Source organism: Sus scrofa, chromosome 7 (assembly GCF_000003025.6).
Source record: "Sus scrofa isolate TJ Tabasco breed Duroc chromosome 7, Sscrofa11.1, whole genome shotgun sequence".
Taxonomy (NCBI): Eukaryota; Metazoa; Chordata; class Mammalia; order Artiodactyla; family Suidae; genus Sus; species Sus scrofa.
The window spans coordinates 88,026,986-88,042,965 of NC_010449.5; the positions used below are offsets into that span (position 1 = coordinate 88,026,986).

Below are 15,980 nucleotides of genomic sequence, written 5' to 3' on the forward strand. Positions count from 1 at the left end.
GACGGTAGAGTGAGGCAGTTTGTTCACAATCAGTAGTAACTCTTCCAGTTTACTCAAAGTTTAATAAAGACTGAGCCAGGAAACCCTCAGTTCTCCTCTTCTCTTTTAACCCTCAGTTTTTCTTTGGAAAAAGAAGCCTGTAATCATACCAAACAAATTCCAGATTTATGGCACATTTTACTTAGGATGATTCATAGTTTCTCCTTTAGATTGTGAGTTCATGTCTGAAGGGAAAATATTGGGGTAATGATTGGCTTCGTCTCCTGGGTATCTGTTTCATGGCCTTTTCTGACATTCTGCCTTCTGTAATGCATGGCATTGTTTTAGTTCCACATAAATAGAGCAGACAGTAGCTCACTCATCGACCCATGTACCTTCTAACAAATGCTGCTGAAGCAGCAGAAGGAAATATGCATGCTTATGCTGCTCAGCACACGTGCACACACACACATAGCCATACTCCCAAATCACTTACTATTTCTGCCCCTCTTGTTGTCTCCACTTTGTCCTAGCCAAGTAAAGAGTCATTTTAGCAATTCGATATAGATTTCTTTGCAAAGACATTACTCCTGCTCTTTCCAGTTTTGAGTTGGGTGGTGTTGCTTCACCATGGCTTTTAGGTGTGTGTGTGTGCATGTGCGTGTGGAAGCTGAAGATCTGGGCTATGCCCTGAACCCTGTGTATACACAGGAGGTGGTTTCACAGAGCAGTGATGTTCACTTTTAGTGGCATTGTGACTCTCTTTCTGGCTCAAGCTTTCATGTGTCTCACCTTTGCACAGGCTTGGGAAAGGAGACAAGTAAGAAGGAGTAAGAACTGTTTGGATAGACTGAGCAGTGGATATTATTATTTTAGGTTAGTGTAGTATCTCTTCCAAGACTGTTTCAGCTTTGCAGGTAGAATTCAATTTGAATCTCGCATTATTCACATTCTCATCACTGAATTGTGAAACTTGTAATTTTAGTGTTTATTGACATGTATTCATATCTACCTCAAAGGACTGTCAGGAGTTTATAAATCAGCTTAATCCTGAAAAAATGGGAAATGTTAAAACAGGTGAGATTCATGAATGAGAACCACAACCATCTTAAGTACACTCATCTCTCAGTATCTGCAGGGGAATTGGTTCCAGGACCCCCACGGGTGCCAAAATCTGCAGATGCTCAAGTCCCTTAGTCGGCCCTCCATATCCGTAGTAACGTATCTGCGGATTCAACCAGCCATGGATTATAAATACAGTAGTATATATAGTAGTATTGGGGCGGGGGGAATCCACGTGTATGTGCGGTTCAGACCCGTCTTGTTAAAGGGCCAACTATAATTATTCTGACTGAAACACATACTGTTACGTCTGTCCATCTGTCTGATTTTAACTGGAAATGAAATGATGCTGTGTATGTTGTTGTGGGTGACAGTATTCAAGAATTTGAGAGGAGTCTTCTAAATTATAGCTCTTCACTTTACAAGATTAGGATACTCTGTCGATTTAAAAGTGTTAGAGAAGTTGCATTTACCTCAGGCCACATAGCTAGGAAGTAACAAAATAGATTTGAACCCAGGTCTGTTCTCACTCTGATCATCTAGATATAGCCTTGCTAATGTCTTCCTAAAACTGTCTCTTGCAGTAGTTACTCTATCCCTTGAACTTATTCGCTGCTTCCATTTTTATATTTTTGGAACCATTTCATATTCCTAGAATCTCTTCCTTAGTTTTTCTCTCTCCCCCGCTTTTGCCTGGTAGAACCCAGAACCTGTAGTGCCAGAGAAACCGTAGAGCCTGTAGAGGCTGCTCCTCATGCTGTACCTCAAGTGGAGGCCCAGGGAAGCAGAGGTGATCTGAGGTCACGTAGCTTAAGAGGCATATAGCCAGGGTTTGAACATAGTGTTTTTTCTTCTTCTCCCATTGATTCTTCTATGGTGCCCTTATTTCCTCCCCCTCCCCCCCCATGGCTTGTGGAAGTTCCTGGGCCAGGGATCAAACCCATGCCACAGCTGCAGCAACGCCAGATCCTTAACCCACTGTGTCGACAGGAACTTCCCTTATTTTCCTCTTTAAGCCTTCTTATCTCCGTGAATCTTGGGTGAAGGGACAGACATGAAAGCAAGGAAACTTGGGTTCAGATTCTAATTGTGCCACTTTGGGGCTTTATTACCTTGGGAAAATTATTTAACATTTTGTGCCTTGATTTCCTCATCTGGCAAATGAGGATAATAATAATAATAACAATAATATATATAATATTAAATATAATAATAGCTACTACTTAGGGTTGTTGTGAGGAGTAAATGAACTGTTATTTGGAGAACACTGAGAACCGTGCCTGGCACAGAGAAAGTATTAGATAAGCGGTAGGGAGTAAGTAAGTAGGTAAAGATAGGCTAGGACAAGGACTGTGTTCTGAGGGTTATGTGAAGAACCACTGGGGCTGGAGAGTTGGGAGCAGAATGCCTATCAAAAACTGCCACCTCTCTGGGAAATCTTCCCATTTTTGCCCACATGTGAAATGCACTGCTTTTCTCCCATGAGTCGCGTAGTGTGTGTTTCTCCAGAACCCACCCCATTTTGCAGTGATCTGCAGCTTGTTTGATTTCTCCCCATAGACTGTAAACCTCTGGAGGGCTCAGATTCACTGTGATTGGCCCCTAATCATAGTGCCCTGGGCTTGGCAGATGTCCGGATGTGAGTTATTAAATGTTACAGAACCGTTTAAAAAAAAAAAACCACTACTTTCTGTCAGAAAAATACCTCTACTCCCTGAATCAGTTGACCTGTTTCTGCTGACATTTTCTTATGTAATTAGGCTGACTGCCCTTAAGATTTTTTTTTCTAATTTCATTTCATGTAATTAAATGTGTAAATTCAACATGTTTATTGAATTGAAACACATACGTGAGTATACGCACATAGCCACACACCTGGGCATGCCACAGGATGCTTATGGTTTCCAAAGCCTTCATAGAAAGAATTCAACTTGGAGGGCACTGGGTGTGCTGGTGGAGTTAGGCGTTTGTATGGAGACTGAGCTCGGTGGTTTGAGAACCTTTTATTCTTGCTTTGTAGTCATGCTGGCTTGTCATTCCAAAGATTGGAGTATTGGGCTCCTTGCAGACAGGGGTGTAGTCTTTACCCCTCTCTCCTTTATTTATAAGCAATGTGTTACGGAACTCTGGCATCGTGATACAATAGGCCATGACCTTTGGCATATGACTTAAATTTGAATGATGGATTCTTCTTCTTTATATCTGTGTCATCTTGGGCAAGTTACTTCTTGAAGTCTCTGTTTCCTCATCTGTAATGCGAGGACACTACATACCTCATAAATTTGTTGTGTAGAGAAAATGACATGTCAGGTATGTAGTAGATTCTTGCTTAGTAACTACTTGTTACCACCCTCAGATTATACAACAGGGAGAGATTTCTCTCGTTACAAAACAAAGTGCTTAAGGAGGCCCCTGGGGGAAAAGTATGTGGAAAACCTCTTTACTCGTTATTTTCGTTGGTCATATGGAAAAAGTGATTGTTTTCTCTCTCAAAGACAATAGAAAGCCTAGTTTTGTTCTGTCTGTTGTGAAACCTCTGTTGGCCTATGTCTATGGTCTGGAAAGTTGGATTTAGGACCTTGCACCTCACTCCAGATTTGGGAAAGCGGTCTCTGCATGTGGGTGGGGGTCAGGGCAGGCGGGTACTCAGGTGCCTGCAGTTCATGAAGCAGAGCACCAGGGGGCGCACCTCAAACAGACGCCATGTTTTTTCTTTCCTCATCAGAAAGATATTTATGAAGGAAGTGATGATGTTAAGAGCATAGTTCCAGCTAGTTGAGATCAGTGCCTGCAAGTGGAGGAAAAAAGTGTTTTGATGAATATATTCTGCATCTTGGAAATACTTAATTCTGTGAGGCTTTTGAAAACCCAGAGAAAGGCTGATTTTCCAGGAAGGCCTCCCCCATGGGAACAGTGCTTTTGAACCTTTCTGATCTTACTCAAGCCCTTAGGGATGGCATGAAGCTTGCTGCCTAACGTTGCAGCTCATGAGGTCTCTCTCTGCTGCTCTGTGCAGTGGACACTGCAGTCTTTGGCAGACTTTCTTTTCCTAAACCAGGCCTCCAGCCACAGCATTGTGTCATTCCTATGCAGATCAGGCTATTTCATTGAAGTCCTCCCTATGTAACAGAAAGAATGTGTATTTGAGAGCAAAAGTTATTTTATGGGCCTTGAAGTGCTTAATAATAGTAAAACAAAATGAAATCATTTTGTACTTTTCAAAGTGCTTCATCATTTCATCAGTTGTACTTGGATGATAATAAGGCAGGTGTTGGGGAATCTACAGTTCCTGCCTTGTAACCTGTGTCAGTGACTTTTTCCCCAAAGGTTTTCAGATCCAGTGCAGTCCCGGAAGCATTAGACTTCCCACTGTGTTTGAGGCCTTACAAGATTGTTGAGCTTTCTTTCTTTAGTTTGTTCAAATTGAACAGCTGTAGTTCAATGTATATTGAGATTTTCAGAGACTGTTGTTGCCAAATGGTATGCCGCAGGCATGGTAGCGACTGCAATACAAAGTTTTTTGCTGCTTAATAGGGTAACCATTTCAGAGTTGCAAGTAACAATTTTTAAAAAGACCTGGAAATGGAAGGTTGCTGTCAGAGCTCAGAGGAAGGAGGAGATTCTTTTAGGAAGGGGAGTTTGTATGTCCCACAGGAAGAGCAGAGTGGTACTCCCCCTCCCAGTATCTTCTTCTCAGGAGGACGACTCTAATCCTGTCTTCCTTGCTATGCATGTTTCTTTTAGGTCATGACTGCTGCGAGACAGTGAAGGTGCTGCTCTGTGCTTCCAAAGAGGGCCTGCCTGTGTTTGTGGTGGCGGAAGAAGACTTCCAGTTCATCCAGGACGAGGCCTATGATGCAGCCCAGTTCCTGGCAACCAGTGCTGGAAATCAGCAGGCCCTGAACTTCACCCGTTTCCTGGATCGATCAGGGCCCCCGTCTACAGACGTGAACTCCCTCGATGAGAAAGTTTCCCTGGCCTTCAGGCACCTGAAGCTGCCAGCCGAGTGGAATGTGTTGGGGACAGATGCAACTTCACATGGTAAGGACTTAAATGAACCACAGTCTTTGGATGGGGCTGCTTTTATATGGTGATTGTCTTCACGTCTACCCAGTGGCTGAAGAGATTTTTGTGGTTACTGTAGCAAAATGTTAGTCCTGTTCTTGCAGTGAAGTGACCCTAGAGAGAGCTTGCTGTCCCTCGTCGTCAGCTTTCATTTAAAATAGTGAGTGGCACATCGCCTTTCTCTGGGTCTCACCTGTAGAAAGAGACTTGTCCTTCATGAGGAGAGTACCAGAGCAACTTTTGTTACTTTTTTGGTCTTTAGTTATCAAAGACAGGTTTTCATTATTGTACTCTAGAGATTCTGTGAAGTTGGACAAAAGGAAAAGACTGAGAAGTGAGTGGGTAGAAGCCTAAGAGCAGGCTGAGCTCTGGGAAACCCACATGTTTTTAACCAGAGTATTTTTACTCTCGTTTGTTTTACCTACTGGCTCTTCCATATGAGAGTTCATTGAAGGAAAGACTCCAGTTTTTAAAAAACACTGATGAAGTAAGTATCTGTATATGTTCCTCTTACTCAGACAGGGATTGCCCACATAATTATTCTTGTGGCAAGCGACATCAGCTAGGTGTTGTGAATATGTATGTGTATATACGCACACACACATATTTAATGAAGCAGTATATATCTGGAGTCCAATAAATAACATCTTTTCCTGCTGAGTTCAAATCTAATAGATTTGGGAGTTACACAGATAGGCCAAAACCGTTGGCTTTGTTTTGGAGCTAGATTGGAAGGCTGACTTTAGATGGCCTGCTGAAGGGGTTGCTTATTCTTTCTGCTTTATCTGAAAGAGCCAGACCATCACAGGTCTGCCCTTCAGAATTCCCCAGCTTTGATTACTGTGTTATGTAGGGAAACAACCAGAAGTCACCCTCGCTGCAGGCAAGCAGATACTGAGGAGAAATGCTCAGAGGAACTGTGTAGGGACACGCTCAGTTCCTGCTCTCATAGACTCTTCAGATAAATGCATGCTTCCCCCCTCAGAAGAAGGGCAAAGAGGTATTTGTTAGTTTTGGTTTTCTTAAACCCACTGAGTTTAACCACTTAGGCTGTGGTCAGTGCAGGCATGGTGCTACATCATCAGGGCCTTACTGCGGAGATACTTACCAGAGCACTCCTGGCAGTTAAAAATACAAAAGAAAGTGTGGACTCTAAAATGCAGGAAAAAAGCACTTGTCCTTTTTTCTTTCTTATGCATACAGGGTCTAAGAACACTATATTGCTAAGATCTAGAGATCAGAATATTTGCCGTGATACAGGGCATGGCACCTTTTCAGAAACCTCAAATTGGGGTGTAATATACCTCTAGCCCCTGCTATTTCTGTATTGTGATGGGAATGGTTATTCCACTTGCCATTTATATAAATCAGTACCAGGATGGATTGCATTAGTTATTTGTGGGGTTTAATAAGGTTTTTTTGTCTTGTTTTGTTTTTGACTGCACCCTTGTCATATGGAAGTTCCTAGGCTAGGGATCGAATCTAAGCTGCAGCTACCACCTACACCACAGCTGTGGCAATGCTGTATCCTTAATTCACTGTGCCACACATACCTAAAAAAAAAAAAAACAAAACCCTCCTAAAAGGCATTTGGTTGGTTGGATTATTTTTTTGTTTGTTTTTGTTTTTGTCTGTGTGCGTGTGGTTTTGCCTTGTCTCCTTTAAAGAAGGCACAGGAGTTGGATGTTTGTTCGTGATACATGATTAGAAAGAACTATTAGAAAAGCACAGGTCTAAGACTTGAGGCATATCACTTCCCCTCTCTGGGCCTTAGCATCCTTGTCTCAACAGCTTTAGTAGGGAACTCACCAGCTTTAATATTTTTGTGGACTTTCCATGTGCTTCTTCAGTTTCTGTTGTGCAAAATTGCTCAAGCAGTACTAGTAAAGGCTAAATCAGATTTGAACACTTAGGGAAATGCCTTAAAACCACAATAAGGTGCCATTACACACCTATTAGGAAAGGCTAAAATTAAAAATACCAAATGCTGGCAAGATGCAAAACATCATCTCATACATTGCTGGTAGAAATGCAAAATAATACAGCCACTCTAGGAAACAGTTTGGCAGTCTCCTATAAAGTTAAATGTATGTTTACTAAGTAGTGATAATCCCACTTTTGGCTCTTTATCCTAGAGAAATGAAAACTTATATTTACTCAAAATAATCTTTACACAGATGTGCCTATGGCAGCATTATTTAGAATCACCCCAAACTAGAAGCAACCTAGTTCTCCCTTACTGGGTAACTCTACAAAACAAACTGTGATATATCCACACAATGGAATACTACTCAGCAATAAAGAAGGAACAACCTATTGACATGTGCAACAACTTGGATGCATTGCACTAAGAAGTCAGTTTTCAAAGTTACTTACTCTGTGATTCCATCGATGTGATATTCTAGAAAGGGCAAGACTAGGAACAGAAAATAGATCAGTAGCTGCCAGGGAGTAGAAGTAGGGGAGATGTCTGACTGCGAAGGGGGTATCATAGGGGGATTCTTCAGGAGTTGCAATGGTTTTGTGTCTTGGTGGTGGTGGTTATAAGAATCAATGCATGTGCTCAAACTGATAGGACTGTACAGCTCCCCAAAGTGAATTTTATTGTACACAATTAAAAACAATCGAAAGAACATAAGAAATTGAACAAGTTAGATGTATACTTTACAAGGAGAAATAACATGCAAAAGACTGGATAGACCTGTCTTTGTTTTTTTTTGTGTGTGTGTGTTTTTTTGTTTGTTTGTTTTTTCCGCTTTTTGCCTTTTCTAGGGCCGATCCTGCAGCATGTGGAGGTTCCCAGGCTAGGGGTCGAATCAGAGCTGTAGCCCCCGGCCTACACCAGAGCCACAGCAACGCAGGATCCAAACTGCATCTGCGACCTACACCACAGCTCACAGCAACGCCAGATCTTTAACCCACTGAGCGAGGCCAGGAATCAAACCCGAAATCTCCTGATTCCTAGTCGGATTCATTAACCACTGAGCCATGATGAGAATTCCTTGATAGACCTGTCTTTAAGTCAACACTGGGATCCAGAATCTGATTTCAAATTCTGGAGTCACATTCTGCAGTTTAAATTGTTCAGTTAATTGTGAATTAGAATCTACAAATGGTAGGTAATTTAAAGGCCAAGTAGCATCAATTAAGAGGTCCCTGCTTGCTGTTGAGGGACACATGCAAAGGAACATTCTGCTTACAGCAGGTGCACATCAAGTAATTTTTAAAAATGTGTTTAAAGGAAGAAGGTACAAAGTACATTTGTTGCCTGGGATAATAACGCAGCTAAATAGAGCACTTCTTACGTAACAGGACTACTTGCTGTTGTTGAAAGCTGGGGTATTTACAGGTGTTCCAGCCTAATACTTGTACAAAGGAATCATGTAAGATTTATGGTTAATCCTCCCCTCTAAATGTTTATGTGCAGTACTTTTAAACTTTTTCAGGTCAGTGACTCCTTTGAAAATAGCTCACATTTCTCCTCAGGAAAAAAATATACATAGGGGCCTACCTGCAAAAATTTATTATTTCAGGGATTCATAGTTGTCCTGAACCACAGGCATGACCACAAAGTTAAAGTCCCTTAGGTGTAGACTTGATATTGTAAAGTGGAGAGATGATAGGCTGTGGAGTTGCTGTGTTTGTATCCTAGCTTCATAGCAAGAGTTTGGACGAAATAGTTAATCTCCTTGTTTCTTAATTTTTTCCATTTGTAAAATGGAAGATAATATATCTGATAGTGTGTGCCAGCGTGCAGGCTCTTTATTTTTAATGTACCATGAGCAATATCCAGTAACCTTTTAGAGATGAAACATTAATGAACTCTGATGAGAGAAAGTAACATGTCCTATAAAAGGACAAAACAGTATAGCACTTTAAAAAAAAAAAAACAAAAACCCTCCTCTTTGAAGCAGAATGAGACTTTTTACAAAAACTTATTTCAGAAGTCTGACATTAAACATCAGCAAGAAGGAGTTTGTCCATTTTATTCTTTTTTTTTTTTTTTTTAACTCACCACCTAAGTTTTGTCAGCATTTGCCATGCTTGAGCTCTCCATCTGTCCATCCCTCATTCAGCCATCATTCTATCTTATTTTTTGATGCATTTCCCAAAAAAAAAAAAAAAAATGGGATATCAAGATACTTCTCCCTAAATACTTTAGCATGCATAGTATTAGACTTCAATTTTTATTTATTTATTTATTGTCTTTTTATCTTTTCTAGGGCCGCTCCCTCGGCATGTGGAGGTTCCCAGGCTAGGGGTCAGATCGGAGCTGTAGCCAGCAGCCTACACCACCAGAGCCACAGCAACGTGGGATCCGAGCCAAGTCTGCTGCCTACACCGTAGCTCACGGCCACGCCAGATCCTTAACCCACTGAACAAGGCCAGGGATCGAACCCACAACCTCATGGTTCCTTGTCGGATTCATCAACCACTGCGCCACGACGGGAACTCCTATTTATTTATTTCTTATTTTGACATTGAAGACTTGCTCTGAAGAAAGCAAGGAAGGAAAAGATCCTGGGAGAAATCTGCATTCTTGTTTAGTCATGGTGTTGTATAACCAAATGAAAAGAAGATCTGGTCATCTTTGGGGTGGAAATCCTCCCCACATAGAGAAATTTGGGTGAAGAGAGGTTGAGATGGGTTTAAGAAGGGCTGCATGAAAAACAGCCTGTGTGCTTTCAGTTCTGTGTATATGATGTTGGTTAATAGAACCTCAACCACAGTCATTGGGTATTTTAATTCTTAACACCTTTTCCAGATTGTCTGATAGATTTCCATAGAAATTTTTCCTTAGCTACACTCACTAGTGTTTTTGATGTTTTCAGCTGTCATAGATGCTAAAAAATACAATATATTAAAAATACTGTGAAGGGATTGATTACAAGACAAGTGGTTCCTCATAATGGCAGCACTTCAGCTCCAGAAGGTTTTGTTGCCTCTCAAACCTTGATTCTGTCACAAGGCCACATGTGTCATTTTTTTCTCACAAGTTCATTCTCTCATGGGCCTGTTGTTTTCCTTCCGCACAAGGCCTGAGGATTCCTGCATCGTGTAGGACTTTTGGTTTATTTAAGAAGCAGTATAGAATGGTAGAAAGAGTAGTCTCATAGGTGCAGATTCAAAGAGTACTGTGAGCAGCGCATCTGGGTGGATTGATGGGGAAGGAAAAAGTACATGCAGTTTTTGATCACTATTTTGTTCGCAGAACTTAGGACCTTTTGCTTAGGAAGTCTGATGATTTGAAAAGATGCATTTGACTAGCATGCTCATTGTCGTTGAACGCCTACTAGGCCACACTAGGCACACCAGCTTTCTCTGCAGATCCGAGGGAATGTGTGTGGGTGTGCTTCCAGCATGTGAGTAGATACAAGCAAACTTAAGACATTTGCTACTACCTTCTCCATAGGAAGCTGGGCCCACATAGAGATTTTTCCAGTTGAGTATGGTTAAACATCAAACGAACTAACCAGCATATGGCCTATGAAATAATATTACAACATCAAGGAAATGGAAAAGTATCATGAGAATTCAGATGGAAGACTCTATGAGTATAATTTTCATTAAGAAACCAAAGAAAGAATTAGAGGAGGTTTTTCATTTATCCTGTGCAGGATCGAAGAAGTCAGACCTATTATGAAATTAGAGAAGGAAGCAACAAGGAGAAAAAAAGTTTTAATGATTATGTCAATCAGGGTCAACCAGAGAATCGGAACCAGTTAGAAAATATAAAGATTTATCTCAGGGTATGGCTTACACAATTGTGGGGCTGGCTAAGCAAGTCCAGAATTCATAGGGCAAGAAATAGAAGAGAAAATCACCCAAGCTCAAACCCAGTAGCATGAGCCAAAGCTGTCACCCTCAGACAAGAAGAGGAGCTCCTGGCTAGATAGGACTCCATGAGCAGAGGCTGAAGCCCTGCTGAATTCTCAGGCGGGATTTCTTCTCTCCAGGGGAAACCTTAGCCCTGATTCAGTTTGCCCTACCCAGATTAGCTAGGATAATCTTCCTTATTAAATCAACTGATTAGGCAGTATAATTACATCTGCAAAAAAAGCCATCACAGTGAAGGCAAAGATGGAAAGGGAGTTGGCTTAAATGATGCAAGGACATCCAGAATCCCATAGCATAATTAAATTCAAACTGGGGACAAAGGACTCAATTGACATCATAGGAAATGCAGTTAGTAATGTGAAAAATAAAATTGAATAGCTCTCAGAATATACAGAGAAAAAAATCAAAGGATCATGAGAAAGGGAAAATACAGACCTAGAGAGTAGAGAACAGAGGTTGAACCTAAATTGTAGATGCTGTGGAGTTTAAGACAAAAGAAACAGAAGCAACAATGGAAGGTTAAAAAAAAAAAACAAAAAACTATTTTTGCAGTTTCCTTGTGGCACAGCAGGTTAAAGACCTGGCATTGTCACTGCAGGGAGTTGGGTTGCTGGCATGGCACAGGTTCATTACCTGGCCCAGAAACGTCCACATGCTGTGGGTGTGGCCAAAACATTATTTTTGGAGGAAAATATTGAAAAGGTGCTTTTTAAACTACAACATGAGATTGCTTGCATGATTGATTTTTATAAAAAGAAATGGGGTGGAATGATGGAGAGGGTATGGTTTCCAGACTCAAGACAGAAGAATTTTCAGATCTTGCTGTGTTTTGCTGTGGACAAGTTATTAATCTGTCTTCATCTGCAAAGTGAGGATAATGAGACCTTGTAGGGTTATTGCGAGAATGAAAAAAAAGTGAATACAAACCACTTAGTCCAGTGCATGGCACTTAGCAGGTCTTCACCAGGTGTTGCTTTCTTATGGTCTGTTGATTGCAGAGAGGGGGCCACCTAAAAGCAGATGTGGTACCTGCTGCTAAGGACCTTCGGATGAGATTTGGGAGTCTGCACGTGCTGGAATCGGGGTGCCAGCTTTGAACATGTTGTCGGAACTCTGTTCTTAAAGGCTGAACTGACTCAGAAGCACATAAGAGATGAGAAAGGGTTCAGGTGTAGAAAAAAACTACTCTTAAGGAGGTTCCACCTATAGTAAGGTGGGAATTAACCAGTCTTTAAAAAATGGAGTAATTCCTGAGAAGTGCCTTACTAGCTTTTTTGTATTTGATAAGGATGTCAGAGTGCTTGTGAACAGCTGTAAGGCACAAGTCAGATGGTGATATCTGATCTTTTGTGAAAGTTCTTTCTGTCCTTTTCACTGGCCTGGCCACCTGCTCTGAGGTGTTGATTATTAAAATTTGTACCTACACATGCAGTGGTTTCTTCTGTGGTGTTGATTTTTTTTCCAGCCTTGTGCCTCTACTGAAACTGCAAAAATCCTGAATTAGTCAGTGTGCAGGGTTCTGTAGGGAAAATGTAAAATATGAAAGATGACTTTTGCTTCCAAGAACATTTACCCTGGCAGTAAGGAGACTAGACTAAGGCACATTTGACTTAAGACAATTTAGTGTAAAACCACAGGCTCAGAGATGCGTTCATCTTTCTGTGCTGTTCCCATGCAGAAGCCACTGGGGACATCAGTGTAAGGAGAGAACACTGGGGTCCAGGAAGCCTGAGAATGCTCATTGAGGAAGTTGAGGCCTACAGAAAGCCATGGAGAATGAGAGATGGGAGCTCAGCTGAGGGGAAGGCACAACTCCAGGGCACCATCCCCATTCCAGATTCTGAGTGGTGCTCCCTGGGGTTGCATAGTGCACAGCAAAGCCCTGCAGTGGCTATAGCTCCCATCATCACAGGGTGGGTGCAAGGAAGGATGCCTGAGGCAGAGAGTGTTGCTAGTGGACCTAGAATGTGATTGGAAGTCGAGAGGAACAGGAAGGAGCCTGGCATTCGTTCAGTGAGTCCCTGCTACAGCCCATCATCTAGCATCTCACCCACCCCTCTCATTTGTTACTGCAGCCCTGGGAGTGAGGCGGTGGTACCGCACCCTAGGAGTGAAGAGAGTGAAGCTTAGGCAAAATTATGCCCAGTCACACAGATGGTAAATGCCAAATTTGAACTCAGATTTGTCTGACGCCAAAGCCCTTCCTCATTCCGCCACTTTCAGAGTGACTCACTATACCAAGAAGGGGGCCTTCTCTTCAGATGGAATAGGCTCAAGCACTTGCTTTTCTTTCTGAAGTTGGAGTTAGTCTTATTATGCCTGGAGATGTATTTCTTTCTTTCATTAAACAAACAACAAAAAAGCTGGCAGTGCCAGCAGTCTGATTTGCCCTTAATGTGGGGGAATAAAAAGACCTGTGTGTACTTAACAAGCAGAACCTGTTTTTAGTGTTTAACTAGCCAACTCCTCTCTGGGTGTTATTTTTTTAAAGTAATTGTATCCTTTTTGATACACCCATCTAAGCCCCAACAGCTATTCCCTTTGGATCCTGATCCCCATGTTGTGAGGCTGCATTCACTTCTTTTCTTCTACTTCTTTTTTTTTTTTTTAAAGTAAAAGAACATAGGTGTGAAGTCACCCTTAAAATCTGCCTGTATAAATTTGTTGAACAAATACATTAAATCAGAAATATAGAAATGGATCCTCTGTTGTAAGACTGTCTCCTTTTGGAGATTTTGCTTCTCATGCTTTTTTTTTTTTTTTTTTTGTCTTTTTAGGGCCGCACTCACGGCATATGTAGTTTCCTAGGCTAGGGGTCAAATCGGAGCTGTAGCTGTTGGCCTCGCCAGAGCCACAGCAACACGGGATCTGAGCTGCATCTGCAACCTACACCACAACTCACGACAATGCTGGATCCTTAACCTACTGATCGAGGCCAGGGATCAAACCTGCGTCCTCATGGATACTATTCAGATTCATTTCCACTGAGCCATGATGAGAACTTCCCTCAGACTTTTTTTCTAGCTTTGCTTTGTCTTTACTTGAGAGCTGATTGTACTCTGCTACAATAAAATTGTTCATGCTCTATGTTGGGGCTTAACTTTAGGATCTAAGATACTTGGAATCAGTGGTGTTTACCTGACTCATCTTTGTGTTTGTTTGCTCTATGTTTTCACATTCTCCTCACTTGTTTTCATTTTCTCCTCCATCTACAGATGGTGGTCCCCGGGAGACGTTGATGCATTTTGCTGTGCGGCTAGGACTGCTAAGGCTGACGTGGTTGCTGTTGCAGAAGCCAGGTGGCCGTGGAGCACTCAGCATTCACAACCAGGAAGGAGCAACACCTGTGAGCTTGGCCTTGGAGCGGGGTTATCACCAGCTGCACCAGCTTCTAACAGAGTAAGTGCTCCTTCTCCCCATTTCCCTCCTCTCAGCACCAGCTCCACCCCCGGATTCGTGGTAGCCCTGCCCACTTGGCATCTCAGTGTGTGTTTGCCAGGAACTGAAACCTCTGCTTTGTGCCTTGCCTTTTGCTGGAGGTTTATAAGCTTGCTCCTGCTAACCACTTCATTGTCTGAGAGTGACACGCGTAAGTCATGTTACCGTTTTTATTCTCCTCTGTCTCCCTTCCCTCACTGCTTAAATTTTACTGAAAACTCAGAGTAAATCTAGTCTGTGGGGATACTGTTCCATTACCAAGGTATCCAGTTTTTCCTGGGTTAGTACAAGAAGAAATGGTTTTTCTATGCTATATACTTTTTTTTTTTTGGTATGTCTTCAAGACTTGAAAGAGAAATAAATAATAATTGCAAACGGAAAGTACGCTGAACCACTGAGTTTTGGTTTGAATGTAATTTCTAAAAATAAAGTCAAGAGCAGTGGTCCCTTCATATGAGTAGCAGTAAAAAGCAACTGAGTTGTCCTGGAAACGTGCAGTAGGAAATCCTGTCTTGTGTTTGTGGGTTCAGTTGTTATACATTCTGACTTGTTAGAGAGTCCTTTGAAGTAAGGTTGCTAGTCAAAACATTTGAAGAGGGTGTTTATTTTGTTGTTGTTGTTTTGTTTTTTGTTTTTTTGTATAGAGAAATAAATGCATTGTAGTAGCCAGCCCTTTTCATTGGAATATTTATAAAAGCAAAACATTTCAAGTGTAGTTTCTTCTCTTTAATGTAGTTTTTATTGTTTTATGGTCATCATCATCTTTTCCACCACATAATCCAAACAAGAATAAATCCCATTGGGTCTGTGTTCTTCAGCAGTTCAGGGACCCTTGTAAATTAAGTCAGTATTCCCAAATCCTTAGATAGTGTGTCCATGCTAAATTTAATTTAGTTGAATTTTATTTTTTACCATTTTAAGCTGTGTATGGGGGTAATCTGGAAGGGCCAAGAAGAGACCTAAGAATGTAATGCTACTTACTTATGTTATATAAATAGGGGGATTTTGTTTGTTTTTCTTTACCTACTACCATGCTTATAACTTCCCCAGTCAAGGCAAACAGAAGGTTCTTGCAGAAAGCTTTCTGATGGGTGCTGCAGATATAGTGATGGTAGGAGGGGCACACTTCATCTCAGATGAGCTTTGGATACTTGAGCTCTCCTATGACAGTATTCCAAAGAGTGATACCTCCCATGCCTTCGTACTTCCCATCTGGCCAGTTGGATTCTTTCTGCTTGTTTGCCTCATGGCCTTAGGAAGACCTGCTTTGTCCCAGAAGTTGAAACAATTAACTCAGTATATAACAACTGTGAAGATAAAGTGCAGTTTTACTGCATTCAGTCTTGGAGCTCAGAGGTTTTGCTGGGAAGCAGAATTGGTTAAGGATTGCCATCCAAATGGGGAAATAGAGTGATTACAACAGCTTCATTATATGCTGGGTGAGGATGTCACAAGACTGTTATTGCAGCACAGCTTTAAGGAAACGAGTGTGTTCTTGGAGAAGATTTTTGTGGCTTGCTTTGTACTTAGATGCTCTGTTACATGTGGAAAGCCACTTATCTCCTTCTGAAGGGAAATAGGTGAAGGGAAGCCCTCTT

The 15,980-nt window shown here is 41.6% G+C and overlaps 1 protein-coding gene across 1 annotated transcript in view; it reads left to right on the plus strand.

The window, feature by feature from the left end:
* Window positions 1-15,980, plus strand: part of AKAP13 (A-kinase anchoring protein 13) — a 333,471-nt gene that overhangs the window by 137,602 nt on the left and 179,889 nt on the right. The window contains exons 4-5 of the mRNA XM_021099912.1: window positions 4,786-5,082; window positions 14,160-14,343. Of these exons, the coding sequence (XP_020955571.1) occupies window positions 4,786-5,082; window positions 14,160-14,343 (481 nt within the window). The remainder of the gene's footprint in view (window positions 1-4,785; window positions 5,083-14,159; window positions 14,344-15,980) is intronic.